This window comes from Pituophis catenifer, unplaced genomic scaffold, assembly GCF_029215685.1.
Source record: "Pituophis catenifer annectens isolate HBS135680 unplaced genomic scaffold, rPitCat1.0.hap2 SCAF_1, whole genome shotgun sequence".
In the NCBI taxonomy this organism is placed as follows: domain Eukaryota; kingdom Metazoa; phylum Chordata; class Lepidosauria; order Squamata; family Colubridae; genus Pituophis; species Pituophis catenifer.
In genome coordinates this window covers 180,399,445-180,418,432 of record NW_027256881.1, presented here as the reverse complement: position 1 = coordinate 180,418,432, position 18,988 = coordinate 180,399,445, and the positions used below count along the sequence as shown (strand labels likewise).

Below are 18,988 nucleotides of genomic sequence, written 5' to 3'. Positions count from 1 at the left end.
ATGACCAGGCTGAGCAGGGTTGGGGCAGGGTCAAACACATAATCAATTTGGAGTTGCTCTGCTCTCACAAGAGATCTAAGTCCAGTTCTCCTTGAATTCTGTTCTTATCTAGCACCAATTTGTTTTGATTATTAATAGATTGGATTCTTGTGTATAGATAACATGTAATAAACTTGAAGTGCTTTGAACTAAACTCCTGTTCCTGGTTACTTTCGCCTCACACTTTCTCTACATTTCATTCCAAAACCATCCTTTTCCAGAAAGTTTTTGGTTCCATATCCTATTTTATGTGCCATATTACAACTAAGCTTGTAATAAAGCTCGTCTATTTCTTATATCCAATTTAGTCAGTATGTTTTACATACTATTGTTTATGTACTTTATAAAGCAATGATGGGCATATATTCCCTAATTGAATGTTATATGAAACCCACTGTTTCACAAACCACAACACTTTCACCAAACTCAGGTGTACGACGAAAAAAAAAAGTGGAAGAGGACGTTCACTAGTTTATGATTTACAGGTAGCCCTTGGGTTACGATGGCAATTAAGACTGAGATAATGATTGGAACCACGTGATGCAGTTTAAAGTGCAACATTATGTGACTGCATTGCTTAGTGATGGCAATCATGGTTGTAGCATAATTCCAAAATGTATTGATTGTTAGATAGGAAGTGACAGGAGCCACAGGCAAGGAGCGCAAGGGTCCTGCAGGGGGAGTGGTGGAGGCTGGGGGAGACCTGCGACAGACACACGATAGAGGACAGGAAGGGTTTTGGAGGCTCGGTGCAGCCAAAGCACAGATCAAGGGAGGCTGAGAGAGGGTGGGGGACTGTTGGGGAGGCCCAGTCCAGACTACAGCTCTCTGATGTTGTAATTACAAGCCAGGCGGCAAAGCATTACATCGCACAAAGCATCACATTACAACGGGATGGCTATAATGACCAGAACTGCAGCGCAGTGGGAGCTGGTTATACACCCTGTTTTCAGCACTGCCATAATAATGAACAGTCACTAAATGAACTGACATAATTGGAGGACTATTTGCAGTAATTCCTTGAAACTACAAATTTAATTTACTGGCTTGTTCTTTATATAGTATACCAGTAAATTGAAACAAATGCCTTACAAAACATGAATGTATATTGGCTTTTTGTTAGAATATATTTTATTTTTTTAAATTAGGATAAGAAAATTAAGAGTCACAGAAAACAGTGCATAGTAACAGTGACTTCACTGTTAACGTTATATACTACTGACGGTATTTCTCAACACTATAGCATCTCAGCTGAAAACAATAATGGAAAATGTAATGTTTCTTTTAGCTGACAAAACTTGAACATGAAGCAGAAGGATGCAGCTGCGGCACAGATGGTTATTTTGCAATTACAGTACAGGTCTGATCCTGGGGTTGGGTTCCACTGGAAATTATTTTCCATGGTCAATGGAATGAGAGATTACACATATTCCTGAGACTACATATCACATACCTATGTTCTAAAGGAAATCCTAAAGAATGTTTAGGAAATCAACCAGAAGGTAATACATACCTTACTACAGTTTAGCAGCAATGTTGGACTTTTTAGGCAGTTGTTTTCAGATGAAACATCATCCTCTTCTTTTTCTTCTCGGCCACTATAATATAACGAAGGCTGAAAATCTTCTCCATCTACTAGGAATAGGGAATAATCTGGACCTGCTGCTATATTCCAAATTCTGTTGTCATCACATATCTTGCAAGATATAAAAACATAACTTAGGAACATAAGAACAGCTCTGGTAAATCAGGGCAAGACCACTTTTAATCTACAACAAGATCCAGACAGTTGTCTCTTGCATTAAACTGTTTAACTGGTAGCTTCATCCCTACACCTGGTATTTGGAAAAATCCTACTCTCAACCTAAAAGCAACATTTTAGTTTTCAAGTCCAATTGTACTTAATAAATTTCCCCTTTATCCAAATTTTCTCTTTAAACCCAAATTAATTGCCATTGCCACATAATGAGGTAATGAACCCAATGTAGAATTATGCTTAGAATGAACAAGTGTCTTCTTTCATCTATTTCAGATCTCCTTCCAATCGGTTTCACTGGATGATCCCTGTTTTAGATTTTGCATACTTCAATCATAGCCCTTCAATCATTTTTTAAGCCAGAGTTGCAATCATTTTGTCTTTTTCTCCCTACAAAGTGTTTGTGCTCCTGATCACTCTGGTTCTGTATGATCACTCTGGATCATACGGACCACAAGAAAAAAATTACAAGGTAAATCACAGATCACCATTCCTCAGCTGCAGATGGAAAGTATAGCTTTGGATTGTTTTCACTTTGTGCCATGTTAAGAGAAACCTAAGATACCAGGAAGATTCTCTTAAGTCAAGATTTCTATATTTGGGGGAGCAACAGGATCTTTGAAATCATGGAAAGCCCAGCTGAAATGTCTTCATAATTGTCTTCTTTTAATCAAGGAATTGGTAATTTTTTAAAAAAGCAAATGTGGTGATGTAAGTTGAAATTACAAATAATTATTCTGAAAAGAAGTTAGTGACAATCAAAATTACCTTTGCCAGACGAGGGATTGTGGTTGGAGAATTCAAATGACTTAGCTGTCCATAAATATTACTGCCCCATGCATATACCTGCAGAAAAGTAGAGAGAAAAGCCACTTTGATGTAACCTATGCCAAGATAAAATAAAATAAGAGTGTAGAAAAATAAGAAAAAGTCCATCGAAAATAGCCTTCCACAGTGGCAACTTTCAGATGTGTTGTATTACAATGTTTCTCTCTGGGCTTCTCAATCTCATATCTGGGATTTTGGTTGATTCCTTATAGTTTCTGCTCTGGGGGGATTTCAACCTCCATATCCTTGTGGTATGGCTGAAAGTAGCCTAGCAATACAGGGTTAGCATAGACTTTTCCCATGCCATAACTAGTCTAACTCATAAAATGGTGGCCATAAATTGGATCTACATTACTCTCATAATTTATTATTTATTTATATCCCACCTTAATTATTTTTACAAATAACTCAGGGCAGTATACACATCCAACATACCTTCCTCCTATTTTTCCCAGAACAACAACCCTGCGAGGTAAGTTGGACTGAGAGAGAGTAACTGGCCCAAAGTCACTCAGCTGGTTTTCATGGCTAAGGCAGGATCTGATCTCAAGTTCTCCTGTTTTCTAGCTTGGTGCCTTAACCAGGTTGCTCCTTATCTGGAGAACATTTCTAGAAATCCTTTGTCAAAAGATGATCACTTTTTAGTCATTGAGGCATGAGCACATCTAATTTCCTCAAGGTGGTAGGCCCGCACTCATGATGAAACGGATATGTTTGAGGAATTATCCAATAATCAGATAAATTTTGTTGAATATTGAAATCCTGAGTAGCAAAGTTGCTAGATATGATTATCCCAGAATTGTCTCTTCCTACTAACTAATCCAGAAATGCCTTTTGATTTACAGAAAATGGCAAAAGAAATGCCCAGCATAATGATGGCTAAAAAAGGAAAAAAATGAATAAATTTGCCTGGACATGAATATAAGTTCATGTTCAACCTATACCATTATAAGGCCAATTAATCATCACTATCTTTATACCAGCCTTGTGACTTTGCTATGCTGCCATGACTCTGTTCAGGATGACCTGACTGGCTTAATTCTGGGGAATTAAGAGGCAGATTAGCCTGTTTTAAGGTGTTGTTCAAAACTTTACAAGTAAAGTCCCTCTCTCAGCCCAAGGCTCTCTCATATTATTATGCCACGTTGTGCTCCTGAATAAAAGGAATGGTATAAATACAGAAATAAATACATAATTTCACTCTTATAGTCCCCATCAATGCTTATTCATCCAAACAAGAAGAATTAAACCCTAACCAGCCCAGGCAGCTAGAAGTCTACTACAACTGGAAAGGACAAACTGGAATGAAAAGCACCTGTTCATTCAGATTCTGGCCATCAATAGGCATGCTTTCAGTCTCAGTTCACATAAACATTTAAATGTGTATCTATAAAAAGTATTTATATCAATACTGAAAACATAATGTTGAAAGGAAATCTGAATATGGAGTGAAACACAGAAAACACAGAGTTTGATCTAATGAGTGAAGCTCCAGATGTGAGATAAGCAAGCAGCACTTATTTTCCTACCTGCGATTTAGCTGTGAGTGCCAAGGAATGATGGCCACCAGCAGACAAATGAATTACTTCCTTACCATCAAGACTTTTTACACACAATGGTTGGAGCCTGCAAACCCACAAAATGAAATCAAGATCCTCAACTTACAGAAGAAATTTGCACACAGTACTTTTCATAGGAATGCAATGATCAATTTTTACAATGCCAATACAGAAGACAAATTGTTTTGTTATGATCAAGATGGCCCACATATATTGAACCAGTCATTACAGAGTGAAAACATATGGAGACAATTCCAATTAGGTTATAGTTAACATTGTGTGAGCAAAAATTAATCATGGATAGAGAGAGATTTCCCCTGCTTTCCTCCCTGTGGCATCTCCATAAGCCCCACAAATCATACTCCATCACAGATGAACACAGAGGACTATAAGAGGGAATTACTGTTTCCTAACAAAGGAAAGCTTTTCTCTATATACTCTTACCTTGGCAAGATATCACCATGTCCCAGTTGCCCATCTTTTCCTTTCCCCCAGCTCCACACCTCAGTTCGCAGAGACGGAAGAAGTGCATCAGCTTCACCACTGTATGTAGGTGTCAGGGCAACTGTCCTCATTTTGGCTCGTCCTACCTTCCTCAAAAGCCTTGGAGAAACTTTAGTAAGGGAAGCAAGAATAAACGGTTAGAGCATAGTGATGATCTATATCTTTAGTTCAACTAAATATATTATTTGCTAATCCTTAAAAGGCAGATTCACATGGTCTTATCAGGTCTAAAAGCTAAGTATTAAACTGAGAACGTCACCTAGGCAATTTGTCATAAGCATGATGTATCTTTTCAATTGACTTTGAAATAAAAGAGGAATGCCGTACCTTCATGATGTTAATTAATTCCCATTATAAAAAATTCATAAAATTTGTAGTGCTAGCCATATCAGTCATTCAGAGTACATCAGGTAGCTATTTCCTATAAAATTACTATTGCTTTTTTGAAGAACAAAATTCTTATCTCACAAATCATCATCATATTCCTTTCTAAGAAGTATTCATAAAGAGAGAATGTTGCAATTAGTCTGCAACTTATACCCATTTGATCCTATACTGGAATCCAGTTAGCTAGTCTAAAAACAAAAGTAACTTCTCCTCCCCCACCCCCCAAAAAGGAATGGTGGATGTTTTCATTAGGTGTCTACATACAAGTTTAGGACTACGAGGTTTGAGCTGCAAAAATATGACTAGATGGCAGCAAAAAGATACAGAAAACTCTTTCTTGCTATCTAGAACTTTGCAGCTAAGACCTAGTAGCTGCTGAAAGCCCCCTTTGCTAAAAGAAAGGAAAGTTGTGCCAAGTGGTAAAAATTACTGGTTGAATGATTTATTAAAATGTCTGCCCACACTTACTAAATCGTAACAGAAGGTCTTCATCTATATACCTGTGAATAATGAAAAACCTTAGGAAATGTAGTAAACTCATAATGAACATATTTTATCAAAAAATATTTTGGTGTGAGTATCAGAATATTCATGTTCAGAGGCATTACTTAATTGAATCTGGACCTAACCAATTTTTAATTAAAACATAGTTGGGCACATATTTTTAATAGCTCTACAAATGAAAAATACTGAACAAAACATTGTAAAAGATTGTTTACCTCTCTGCCTTAGGACTTCAGTACATCAATTTCCAGAAAAAACAGTCACTAGAGCAAACAATACTTTTCTAGAAGTCACAATTAAGCATTCTAGCATTACATAAGAGGCAACTATGAAGTGGCAGGACTACCATATTGGATGATAAAAATCATTCATGTTCTCTTTGACTCTAAAGGACACAGCTGTGATTGTACAACTGATGAATTAAAAAGAGAGATTTAAGACAGATCTCATTTATACATGGGAAGGGTCCCTGCAGATTGGTAAAGCGTGTACATATAAGGAATAGAAAAAGTATTTTGAGAAACTGACTTTTTAAAATATAAATTTAAACATTTTGAAAATATTTACTCTGCTTAAAAATAACATTTTTGCTAGATATGTGCTTCAAAAACATTTACAAAATAAAAGGTCAAAAAGGTATTTTTATTAACAATGCTACTAATAGCCTATCTTCAAAATCACATACAAAGATATAACAGCATCTTTTAGTGTTTCCCAAATCTTCTAATCTTAGGATCTGCTTCTAAAACAAAGTGCTACACTGAATACAATCTGCCATTAGAAGCCTATACATTCTTTACACTTCGGTGAAATTAGATGATAACATCCACGAATGAAAATCCTAGAGATCAAGTCAGCATCTCACCTTGGGAGAGCAAACCAGGCAAGGAAAGTCTTCGACAGATTCCTTCAGATTCCTCTTCTCTAATATCTACCAAGCTGGAACTTTTCTTGCCTTGCATTGATTCCAGCTTGACCTGCTCTTCTCGGCTGTCTTTCATTCCATCAAGGATTGGAGAACTTCCACTAGGTGGGGATGCTGTGCAACCTGGAACCGGGCCATAGAAGTTCATTACCTTCTTCAGAGACGAGGCTCCGGCTTCATAAGTAGCAGCTACTCTTACACCAACTGCAGATGCACAAGAAACCACTAGGCTATTAAGGGCAGATGTACCTGGGAGAGGTGGACCGGGGAGACAAACGAGATGATCCTCTTCTTGAGACTGCTAGAAATACAGTAAGCACATCCAAAAAATCTATTACAGCATATATGCCAACTTTAGATAGTTCAAGACATCTTGTTTTATTACAAATACATACAACTGATATTGAAGATGAGTTATTTAAGTGTCTTAGCTTTGTTTAAGAAAAGTGACCTATAACCCAGATTTTTTTAAGAGATTGCAGAAAACTCTGTTCATTCATATTCAAAAAAATTAACCAAAGGCATTGAAATACTTGTTGCCTTCTGTATGAAAAGCTTGCTATTATTTCCATAACTGCCACTCTAAGTGTACATGTCAGACTTGAACAAAGTACTAAGTCTGGATAAATAGCCTAAAGTGGTAATCCTCCCAGTTAACTGCTTTCTACTTCTGTTTATTTCAATAATAAAATGGTCATTTATGAAGTAACCAGCACATGCTGCTTTCCATCAAAAGCACTGCACCTTTCTCTTTACCCAAACAATAAACCATACAACATGTATTATAAAGTATATGAAAATAAAACTGCCATTTAAAATTTTAGATCTGCATCCTTTTATTTCAGTGTTTTCCTAAGCCAGTTCAAATCATGGTTTGTCCTGCCCACTTTCCCCTACATTGTCTAATTGTACACATGCAGCTCCTGCTAGGAAAAAAAAAATCAAGATTTTACAAGATAAAGCAATAAACAGGGTATCTTTCATAAAATGGTGCAGTTGTTTTAGTCGTGTCTAACTCTTGTCGACTTTATAGGCAAGTGATCTCCATGCTATCCTGACAAGCTAGTATCTTAATCACAGAAAAAACCTCCCCAACATTAACTTAGTTCCTAATTTGGAAGTTTAGCAACATACATAAACAATAAAAGTTTTTTTCAAACAGTACTGAAGTTTTTGATTTTTGAATTCATCATAAAATATAAATTAAGTACTAACCACATTAGAAAAAAACTGTTCTAGTTGCTGCATCTATACATTGCAGTTAGAATTCTTTCTGAAATCTGGAATTCCGGTTTTACGGTGAATGGATAGTCTGCTGATGCACAACACCTGGCTTCTACTAGCAGATGTGAGTAAATAAGTTATTTTACTTAATGTTTGTTCAATAAGATGTTTTGTTGGATGTGGAAGAAACCAATTTCCTGCCTGAGTAAAGCTAAACAAGTCATGAAGAGAACCATCCTGAACTTCAGAAGCTCCCATGTGAAAGAATAGTTGATGCAAATACACCAAACACATTCATTCCAATGTCTAAATAATTCTGACTTACCCTGACAATCAAGGGCAGTTATCAAGCAGTACCAACTTTGTCCAAAAAGGACAATGAATTCATGAGCAAGCATATGATATGGACCATTTTACATTTATATAATCCACTCCATACACCATTGCCACTAAATGCTTCTATCATAACGATGAAGCAACAGAGAATTACAATGTTGATCAGAAATTCCAAAAAAGGTTACAAAAACTGGGGGGAAAAAATCTGGTCCTTTATTCATTCTTTTACTGCACTGCTATACGGTTTTGTTAATTTTAAGAGAAAAGTGAAATATCTCTAACAAGCATGTCTCCGCATAAACTATCCATCTGAAGATAACTTGGCTAATAGCAAAAAGCACACATTCAATACTGTTGGCTCCTGATAAGCCGAGATCACAGTTCAGTTGTAGGCATTACTTGGCATTGATTAGTGTTCAGCAGTTTTCAAAATCTGAAGCATAAAAATTATGTCCCATTATACCTTAATTTCCATGATAAAGCTCTCATTCTAGAGTGGAGAGAGGGAAGATTCCATCTACAGTACTAAAACTAGGTTTTACTTAGAAAGCTTAAACTAAGCTATTAACAGCTCAGTCTATGTTTTACAACAAAACTATAGTAAACGAATATAAACCCATGAAACTTTCTTGTTAATTCTACATATTTAGATTGTAATAAAAGAATCATAAAGAAAGTGTTGAGATTATTCCAATAACCTACTCAAACATGGCTAGGAATTTTCGGATAAGGTTTTATCCAAATCTGGGGAAGCATGGTGATTATAAATGTGCTATCCACCACAGCTCACTTGAAATTTATGTTTTTAGAGGCCATGTGATATTCCATGTGAAACCCCACTCCCTGATGTTACTAGATTGGATCATGAAACGTCTGCAAAAAAAAACAACCAAACTCAGACCCCTTATGTGAAATTCTTTTGAGCTTTTATGAGAAGTTTTAAGGTTTTTGCATGCACATAATACAACATAGAAAGAAAGAAAAGTATGGCCAAATAAATGCAGATGGATACCTGTTCAGGTTGAGATCTGATTTGCTGCTCCCTGCTTGCATTTAATGAATTATCTGAAAGGTTCATCAAGTGTTGCTTTACTGCTGTTTTGTCAGTGATCAAAGGCTTTCCTGGACTAGAAATGCCACTATCTTCCTGTCCATCATTGTTCGAAAATATACTTGCTACATCATACTCTGCCCCAGGCAACATCTGATCTTCTGAAAGGGTTTTTTGGCAATCCTCACCTTGGCTGCTTGTTAAACTCTTTCTTTCCAAAGTTTCTAGTGATGAACAAGACATGCGATTCTCAGACTGAGACTCAGTCAGTACAACACCCAACGGACAGCAGTGGCTATCAGAGATGATGACGTGGTCTTCTTTATCAGTCATGGTAATGAGAAGTTGGCTGCAGTGATTGCATCTCTCTGGGAGAGGTTTTAAGTCTTGACTGGGGAGACACTGTACCAGGGCCAAGCTGTGATGGGTCCCACAAGCAATCTGAAGCACCACACGCCCTGCCAGGTATTCAACTTTTTGCGGCTTGGTCACTGGAAAAGTATTGGTTATAAGGCCTAGTTGACAGCCACTTCCCCATGCCCATATCTCTCTACTTTGCGAGAGTGCCAAGGTGTGCTCCTCTCCACATGTCAATTGCAAAATCCGAATTGGCAAGAAAGGTCCAGCTTCGCCATCAGAAATGCTGACGGGGGTGGGTTCTGGCACAGTAGTCTGATTGGCCACAGCACACTGACCAGCAGAATTCTCCCCCCACATATATACCACTCCTTCTTCAGTTACTGCTCCACTGTGAAAGCTGCCAGCTGCCACTGTTACAACATGTTGTCCACTCAAACCTTTTTCCAGTGTTGGACAATTAATAAAAGACTCTTCTAGCCCAGGTCTCCAAGGAAATTTTCCAAAACTATAGACTTTGCCATCTGAAAGAAATGAAAGTTATTCAAATTAACTTCAGGTTTCATGACATACAATTTGAGGGGGAAAAAGAATTAAGAGGTAATAAACACATCTTGAACATAAGGTGCAACAGCTCAATAATTGGATGATGAGTTAGTTATTCAAAATTTGAGAAGACAAACCTATAGGAACAAAACTGCCCACAAATCAAGATCCTATCAGTAAACAAAATAAACACAGAACTGAAGCTGTGTTTTATCACATTCCAACACGATATTATACACTTTATACCATAAGGAATCCATGAGAGCATTGCAGTATAAAAATTAAACTTTATTTTAAAAAAAGAAGGTATTAATATATTTCTGGCTTGCTCTTGCCAATTAAGAATAGAGATACAATTGCAGAGATTAGAAACTCGTGTAAATGAACTAACATTTTGAATATCAAATTAAAACTTTTTCAAATATAGCTAGTTGAAAATTTATCTTGGTAGAATTTTAAAACTGGCTATTTTCCTCTAAAAGGAAATGTTTCTTTTAAAATCCAATGTCCATACCATCAGACAGAAGTACACCGTGGTTTTCTCCAAGTGCTGCCTGCAACACTCTTTTTCCAGTCCAACCGGGAAGTCTTTCGGGGGTAGGACAACAGGAACCAGCTTGCCACACATAGACCAGGCCTCTCTCTCTTGCTCCTTCCTGGGCTGCTAAGCTAGCATAAATATGAAACAGTGACACATTTAAAATCTGGGCACATCAGAATTGATACAAGTAATGTATTGCACATGTTATAAATGTTTTCAATTTCTTTACTTAGATGCAAATCTACCCCAAAAAGCAGTTGGATTCTCAATTTTATGATATTGGAAAGAAGTTTAAGAAAATCTAAGGACATATTTATAAAATGTTAGAAAAAATTAAGATATCTAGAATACTTGTTCCTAAAGTCTCTGCCACTTGTACTGATAGAATATGAAAACTTGTGGGGGTAGCTGTTTCACAGGGCAGGTTAATGTTGGGGATATAGGTGAGGAATTTCAGGCTCAAATCCCTACTCAGCCCTAAAGATCCCCATGAGACCAGGCAAGGCATTTTCTATATCCTTAATTTGTTTATGAAATTGGTTTGCTACCTATCTCGTCTAGAGATAACTTACCAATAAGCTAACAGAAGATTATTTTGAAAATAAATTTGATGAAGCAGAGCACGAGTAAAAAAAAAAATTAAAGCTTTCTATTTTAAAAAATATCCTACTGTTCTCCTTCCTGTTTGGTTTGAATGTATTTATTCATTCATTTAAATAATATATCTTATATTTCTATGTTATATATAATATGTCTCCAATCTAACAATAATTATCTTTGTGCTCTGATCTGAAATTTTATGTAATTTTAAAAAGCACATATATTAGCTGATATTAACTTATTAGTTTTATAAGGCAACAAAATTTAGATTTATTACTCAGCAAAATACTATTTCAGTACTCATTCAGCCAAACACATACATATATAAACCAATAAGGAACAATAAAAAATCTCATAGTTCTGCACCCCAGATAATTGGATGTTTACAGAATGTAATTCCAATGGTAGTTATAGCAATAGTGATAGCAATAAGCACTTAGACTTATATACCGCTTCACAGTGCTTTCTAGCCCCCTCTAAGCGGTTTACACAGTCAGCATATTGCCCCCAATAATCTGGGTCATTTTACCGACCTCAGAAGGATGGAAGGCTGAGTCAAACTTGAGCCAGTGAGATTTGAACTGTTGGCAGCCAGCAGGAGTAGCCTGCAGTACTGCATTCTAAAGACTGCATCACCGTGGGCTCATGTTATGAGTTATGAGACTTTTATGAGTGAAGTGTAAAATTACCTTTCTTCTTTTGAGTCCATCAGTCACTGAGAATGCTCCATCACCAAGTTATTCTCCTTTGAAATAACAACAGGCCTGTGTGGTAAATCATTAAAAACAAAACAAGCTCAGGTGAAATTCAGGCAGAATGGAGCTACATAACACAAAGTCTAAGAATGGTAGTCAGTAAAGAACTACACAAAAGTGTAATGATAAAAATATCTACTCTTATGATATTCTGTTAAAAAAGTACCGTATTTTTTGGAGTATAAGACTCACCTTTTCCCCCCAAAAGGCGGTGAAAATTTGGGTGCATCTTATACACCGAATGTAGCCCCGCCCACCCATTGGCCCCCACCCTTTCGCCTCTGCCTCCCAGCAATTTACCTCCTTGCAGCAAGCAGCAAGAAGAAACAGCCCGTTTCAGCTTCAGCAGAGACTAATTAGCACAAGTTGATTGTCCCTTGGATCGGCCTCCCGACTCTCAGCTGTTTCAGGCTGCAGGGATTGCCATTGCCTATTGCTGCACAGGCCTCTGCTGCTTGCTGCAAGGAGGTAAATTGCTGGGAACAGATTTTTTTTTCTTGTGTTAATCAAGCTATGCTGAAAACGAAAATGAAACTAAAGCAGTCTATTTGCTGTTTGCTGCAACGAGGCAAAATTGCTGGGAGGCAGAGGCAGATTTTTTTTTCTTGTTTTCCTCACCAAAAAAGGTAGGTGCGTCTTATAGTTTGGAGCGTCTTATACTCCGAAAAATATGGTAATTTACAAATAAAGGTTCATTATACTGGTAGTTATCCCATCTACTTTAAGGGGAAAAATGCTTCAAAGCCTGTTTTCTTCAAGACAGCTGACAACTTCAGCCAAACCTGCTAACACTGCTAGGAGGTGTTAAAAAATATATTTGGCCTGCTGCAACGGATGATTAAACAGTAAATTTGTGATCATTCAGAAAACTGCATTGCTTGGCATCAATCCCTAAATACAACGGCGGCGGCAGCTTATTTACTATATATTTCCATGGACTAAAAATTTAAAACAGGTAAAGTGAAGGAAGCCCTCAGAGAATCAAATTTACATCATGCCATTTATAAAAGTATGAAAATGTCAATATTTTATTTGAATTAACATACCGGTATATACCGATATTCCTCACCATATACCCATATTTATATTTAGAAGCTCTAATTGCCTAGCATATCAGAAGTAACATGACTTCCCTACAATTCAGGATACAGGTCTTCTTAATTACAAGCTTAATGCTTACAGATATTATGCAAGACATAACAGTAATGGCTAGGTGTAAAAAATGTAGATAGACTAATCCCTATACTGCGCATACAATTCTTTTAAGTGTTTACTAATGTATCACCAATCAGTGACACATTAAACATATGGTATATTTTAACAATTAAGTAGACTCACTTTTAGTACATATAAAATACCTACCATGATGTCATGTTTATGGTTTTTCAATTCTCCAAGGCCTATTCAATCATCAGCCTCACTCCCCATCCAGGTCTGAGAGTTCACTCAAGAGGATGGCTCAGACTCAGTAGGCTGAGCTTCTGATTCCATACAAAATTCCACCGGAGGAGCAGAAGACAATATGATATTTGTCCATTTCTCCTCTAGTTTCCAAGACAACCTCCCCCCCACTCCTTTAAATCTGCCCAGGAACAGTGAGGGAGGTGCTACTAAGAACTGTAAAGATCTATGCACATTAGCATTCATTCCACTTTCCACAGGCTGCAGTGCTGAGCTAAATGTCACTGAGGGGATTCTCCTGCTGACAAAAAAGCAGCTGGATCCAACTTAGCAATTCCTTGGTGTGTTGGAGGTTGGCACTAGGAATGTATGCACTGATATGAGCCATATTGCTAGCATTCTCCCAGGGAGTCTAAGGCAGAGACCTTTTGTAGCGCATGTTGTTTCTCTGTTTGCCATTGCTGAAGCAGAGGTCTTCCCTGTTTCATTATTTAGTTACAGTATTAAGGTTGTGAGATTTAATACTCAAATTGAATAACTATAATGCTAATTTTCCCTGACACAACAAATACTTAGCTATAAGAAAGAGAGGGATGATGGCCAACAATTTCTTAGTAGCTTAGCTATTATCATGAAATAGTCTTGCTGTGAAGTCCTGGTAAAAATAGACTGCTAGGAAAACAAGGAATGCCAAATAAGAACCCAAACATCCTATTATCCTTTGCCACATTCCCCTAAAGCCAGCATCATATTATAAAAGCAATGACAAAACCAACTGCAGGCGGCTGAAAGACTTCTACTGTAGCTAGTCTTTGACTTATAATCACAATTGGGACCAGAATTTTGGTCGCTAAGTGACAGTAAAGTGAGTCATCATTTGACTAGGTCTTATTTTACAACCATTTTACTTTGACTGTTAAGTGAATCACCACAGCCATTAAACAAATTTGGCTTCCCACATTGGTTTTACTTATCAGAAGCTGGCTGGGAAGGTCTTCAATCATGATCACATGGCTATAGGACTCTGCAACCATCATAAATGAGAGCTGGTTGCCAAGCATCCAAATTGTGATCACGGGACTGCTCGAGTTATGTTGTAACTTTAAAGACAGATTATAAGAAAGTTTTGTCAGCATCGTTGTAACTCCAAACTGTTACTAAATGAATGGTTGTAAGTTGAAGACTACCTATATAATTAGCATTTGTAATATAAAAATATTTAATAAACAATTGTTACATCCTAGGTAATTTATTGCAACACTCATGCCCTGATAGCATACAGATCACATTCTTTGTATCATATCTGATTATATTTTATCTCTACAAAATCTACGCAGATAATTATATAAGTAAACTATGATTGAATGTAAAAACATGAATCTCAAATCACAGCATATTGCAATGAGTGAATGCAGGCACTCTCTATACTTTACCAAGATAAGTCTTATCTTGTGCCGAGACTATGTCATAGAAATAAGTAATATTTTTTTAAAAAAGCATTCAAATTACAACTGTGGCCTCTCTAGTTACTGAAATCCAAAAATATAATTTTCTGCATGAAACCAAAGCATTAATGGAAAATAACAGAGGAAATGTGCCTTTCTTTATAGTAGCCTAGCTTCATTTCATAGCAACCTACTTTTAAAATGATGGATATCCTACACACGTTTAAATAAGAATGTCAGTACTATATATCTAGTTTAGAATAATTTCATCTGATTGTGAGAGATGATGCCCATGGAAGGGGAGATAGTGTGATGAGACTACAATGAAGCAACAGTTTTCCAAGAAGGAGGGATAACATTCCAGAAAGGGAGGTTGAGATAAGAGGCAGCTCAGCCCGGAAATGAATAGGAAATAGAGAAAAAGAGTCAGGACAACAACTCCCTAGAATCTCCCAGTACACTAAGATGAAAGTAACAAGAATTTAGTCTGGCAAAATTCTACTGTGTGTAAGCAAATAAAGAACTGAATTTTGGCTGAATTGTTACATGCTGTTTTTGGCTTTGCCTGCCATATATTTTCCTATAAGAATAAAAAAAAACCCAATTCCTTCAATCTCCTTTCATAGGACTTAATTTCTAAGTTCTTAATTATTCTGTTATCTTGTCCACTTACTTCAATCTTTGGTTTTTTAGTGAATACAGTTTTCAAATACAGATGTTAGTTTACTCCCCGAGTTCTGGATTTTAAAATCCATATATCTTAAAATTGCCAGGGTTGAGAAACCCACATTTAGTGCCTAGAACTGAACTTTATCTCACCTCATGTGAGGCTACCCTCAAGCTTGATGAGCACTCTTGGAAAATGGCTCTTCAGCCAGTTACTTATCCAACTTAATAGCTACACCATCTTGTCAGCATTTAACTGCTAACCAGACAACAGAAGATTCTTAAAGTAGCTGGCTTTTCTACTAAGAGCTGCAGTGCAGATCACTCTTCTTTATGGTTCCAAACAGCTACACCTGTGTTCCCAATACTTCCATTCATTCAAGCACCTTGGAAAACATAGGCTAATTTTCCATAGGTACTGAATCAAGCCAAATCCTCTGGACTATTTTAAAGAGTTTAGGACTTCTTAGCATTCTTCCTCAAAGAGTTTGAACCTCTGTAGAACCTGAAATTCGTCAACTCAGGCAGTAACTCTCATGTGGGCGGATGGTGCCATTTTGGCTATGTAAGAAGCCATACTCAGGAGAAAATAAGCCGGCTGGGTGATTTTGGGCCAGTCCCTCTCTTCAGCCCAACCCACTTGTCAAGGTGGTTGTTGGGAAAACAGGAGGCAAGAGTATTAAATATACTTGCCACCTTGACTTATATCCTATTTTATCCTGTCTCATTCGTGTGTATATATATGTATATATATATATAAAGTGTTTTTCTATTGAAGCACCTGGTCTACCCCGATATGGGAGGCAGCATACTACTTCCCTTTCACCTTTCAGCTCCAATCCAGGAGCCCTCAAGCTGGACAAACCATTTTATACCAAATTTGTATTTGCTGATAAAGAAAGGGAGACTAGTATAGATCTATTTCAAGCTATTTAGCTCTCATCAGCTAGTCATACCCTTACAACTGCCTAATATGCAGGCAGCCCAAGTTCGAATTTGAGTAAGGGTATGGCTAGCTGATGAGAGCTAAATAGTTTGAAATAGATCTGTAGTCTCCCTTTATTTCTTTATCAGCAAATATAAACTTGGCATTATACACACACACACACACACACACACACACACACCATGTTTTCCGGAAAATAAGACCCTGTCTTATATTTTCTTGAACCCTGAAATAAGTGCCTTGGCCTTATTGCCATGCACTCAAAAGCTCGATTGGGCTTATTATCAGGGGATGTCTTATTTTTGGGGGAACAGGATACGCATACATACACACACATACACATACATCTATATCTATTACATATACATACATACACACACACACACATATGTAACACACACCTTTAGATTTTTAAAATCCCACCATTATTATTTTTATAAGGGCCCATGACATCACATTTACAACACCTTCCCCCAATTTACCTGTGGCATTTAGAATCCATTTCCTCCCCCCATCAACCCAGGGCCTGACAAACATTCTCCAGACAATGTCAAGGGCATCTTTTAGTATGTATAAGTCAAGAACAGAGCGCAATATCAAACAAGTATCGTATCTTCCCGAAGAACTCATGGGAACGTTTTCCTTAGGATTGGCGAAGGGCTGAATCATAGGAGAGTAAACCCTCCTGCGTTTCCCAGTACAAGTTCAGCTCAGGAAAGGAAACAGACAAAAAGGAGATTTGAGGGCTCCTTGGCGCGCTCTAAGCTCGGTGATTTTTCTTGCAGGCGTTTCTGCGAGGTAGGTAGCACTGACGACATTACCTAGTTCGGGTAACGAAACGTCTGCAAGAAAACAAGCGAGCTCAGAGACCCCAAGCACGTCAACCCTGAGCTACAAAAATCCTCCTTTATTGGGAACGGGGAGGCTGGCTCCGGGGCCAAGCTGAAGGGACACAAAGCCGGGGCTTCGTGTGAGCAACAGGCAAGGCGAGGCCGTAGAACCGAGAAGGGTCTCCAGATGCTCCTCCCTCCCGCTCCCTAACACGAGACTGAAGTTTCTACAGTCCAGCCGGTCGGAAACTCTGCCCCGCGAACCGCCTCGCTCTCTCTCTCTCTCTCTCTCCGTTCCGAAGGTTTCGGGAAGGGATTCCCGCGCTGTAACGACCCGCACGCCCCACCCCCGCCTTCTCACACACCGAGCAGGAACCCCCCCCCCCGCGCCTCTCACCTGAAGTCTCGCGCCCGCGCTTTAATTGCCCAAATCACCGGCGGCTTCCCAGGCACGCTGGAACCAGCTGATTCACGTAAAGAGAAAGAGGCGGGGTTTGCTGGGCCGAAGGGGCGGAGCTGACCTGGCGAATTAGGTGGGAAAGCTGCAGGAACAGAACATGAGGACGGGATCTTGAATGGGACAAACTAACGCAGAAGCGTGAGCTAAACCGCTACTAGAAAGGGGGTAATAACACGGCTGAAAGTGGCTCTTTTATTTTATTGAAAATACAAGAAGCGAACAAAAGAACAATTCTCGTATGATCTGAAGAAATGACCGTTATTGGCATCTTCTTAGAATGGCGTACATTCCTTTTTTGCCTCTTTCTATTTCAGAGATCATGAGCAAAAGCAATAGTAAAGCGACCAAGTCTAGCTTGGGAAGCTGCGACCTCTAGTGGGCATCAAATAGAATAGACAATTCTCCCTCGTTGCTGCCCTCTGGCCGTAATGTCGCTTTTTAGTAGGCTCTGTTCAGCGCCGGTGCCTCTTTTGTTTGGGAAGCTTGTGTTTGTTTTCAAAATACCGTCAGTGCCCCGTAGACAGGAGTTAATGAATACACACCATTGTGCATGCTTTAGTACTGTTATCAACGCTGAACATTATAATTGCAACAGAAATTGGCAGGAAGTTGGAAAGGTGCAAGGGTTCTAATTTGTGCTTAAACCCTGAACGTAAGTGACCAATACTTCCTAAAATATAGAGGGCTTTTTTTAAAAAAAAAGTAAATTCAGCTTTGCACTGTTCAGGAATGCCAGTGCACTCCAGTGCATTCATTTCTGAATGAAGCCCAGTGAATTTTCAGTTTTAGTTTTCTTTGCTTTCATAATGTTGGGAGTTGAAGCATTTTGTAGGTACTGTGAGCCTTCCTGAGAGCAGGAATTTGATATGAGTAATTACTGGTGAAGCAGGATACAGGAAATACGTTATAGGCATGAGTAAAGCTTGCCACCTAGATAACTACATCTATCAGAAGGAAAATCAAAGAATCAAAGCATGTGAAGCTGGGAAGAAAAGCAGAAGGAACTGACCTGAGATTAATCGTCTTGTACATAAAACAAAGCAGGCACTGTGATAGACAAAGAGGGGACACAGAATAAATCCTTAATTGTCTGCCTACACTCCCTCAAGCTGTGCTACCAGCTGTTTAAATCATAAATACACATAATTATAACTATTGCTGTATTAGGGGAAGTAAACAGTAAAATGAGACCAGCATGCACGAACCAGTCTGCATTTAATCATATTTTACCAACTGGAAGAGATGGAATATCTCAGGTTTTTTTGAAATAAAAAACAGAGAAAAGTTCCATGCTGTAATACTTCAAGAACAAAAACATGAGAAAATTG

General features: G+C 38.1%; 1 protein-coding gene across 1 annotated transcript in view; it reads right to left on the bottom strand.

Annotated features, from left to right (window-relative positions):
* ALS2 (alsin Rho guanine nucleotide exchange factor ALS2) overlaps nucleotides 1-17,627 on the bottom strand; it is a 63,856-nt gene extending 46,229 nt beyond the window's left edge. The window contains exons 1-9 of the mRNA XM_070933241.1: nucleotides 17,598-17,627; nucleotides 11,847-11,921; nucleotides 10,531-10,685; nucleotides 9,075-9,994; nucleotides 6,443-6,803; nucleotides 4,627-4,795; nucleotides 4,153-4,249; nucleotides 2,564-2,641; nucleotides 1,553-1,735 (exon numbers count right to left, since the gene is read on the bottom strand). Coding sequence (XP_070789342.1) covers nucleotides 1,553-1,735; nucleotides 2,564-2,641; nucleotides 4,153-4,249; nucleotides 4,627-4,795; nucleotides 6,443-6,803; nucleotides 9,075-9,994; nucleotides 10,531-10,685; nucleotides 11,847-11,866 — 1,983 coding nt within the window. The 5' untranslated portion in view covers nucleotides 11,867-11,921; nucleotides 17,598-17,627. The remainder of the gene's footprint in view (nucleotides 1-1,552; nucleotides 1,736-2,563; nucleotides 2,642-4,152; nucleotides 4,250-4,626; nucleotides 4,796-6,442; nucleotides 6,804-9,074; nucleotides 9,995-10,530; nucleotides 10,686-11,846; nucleotides 11,922-17,597) is intronic.
* Nucleotides 17,628-18,988: the final 1,361 nt, after the last annotated feature.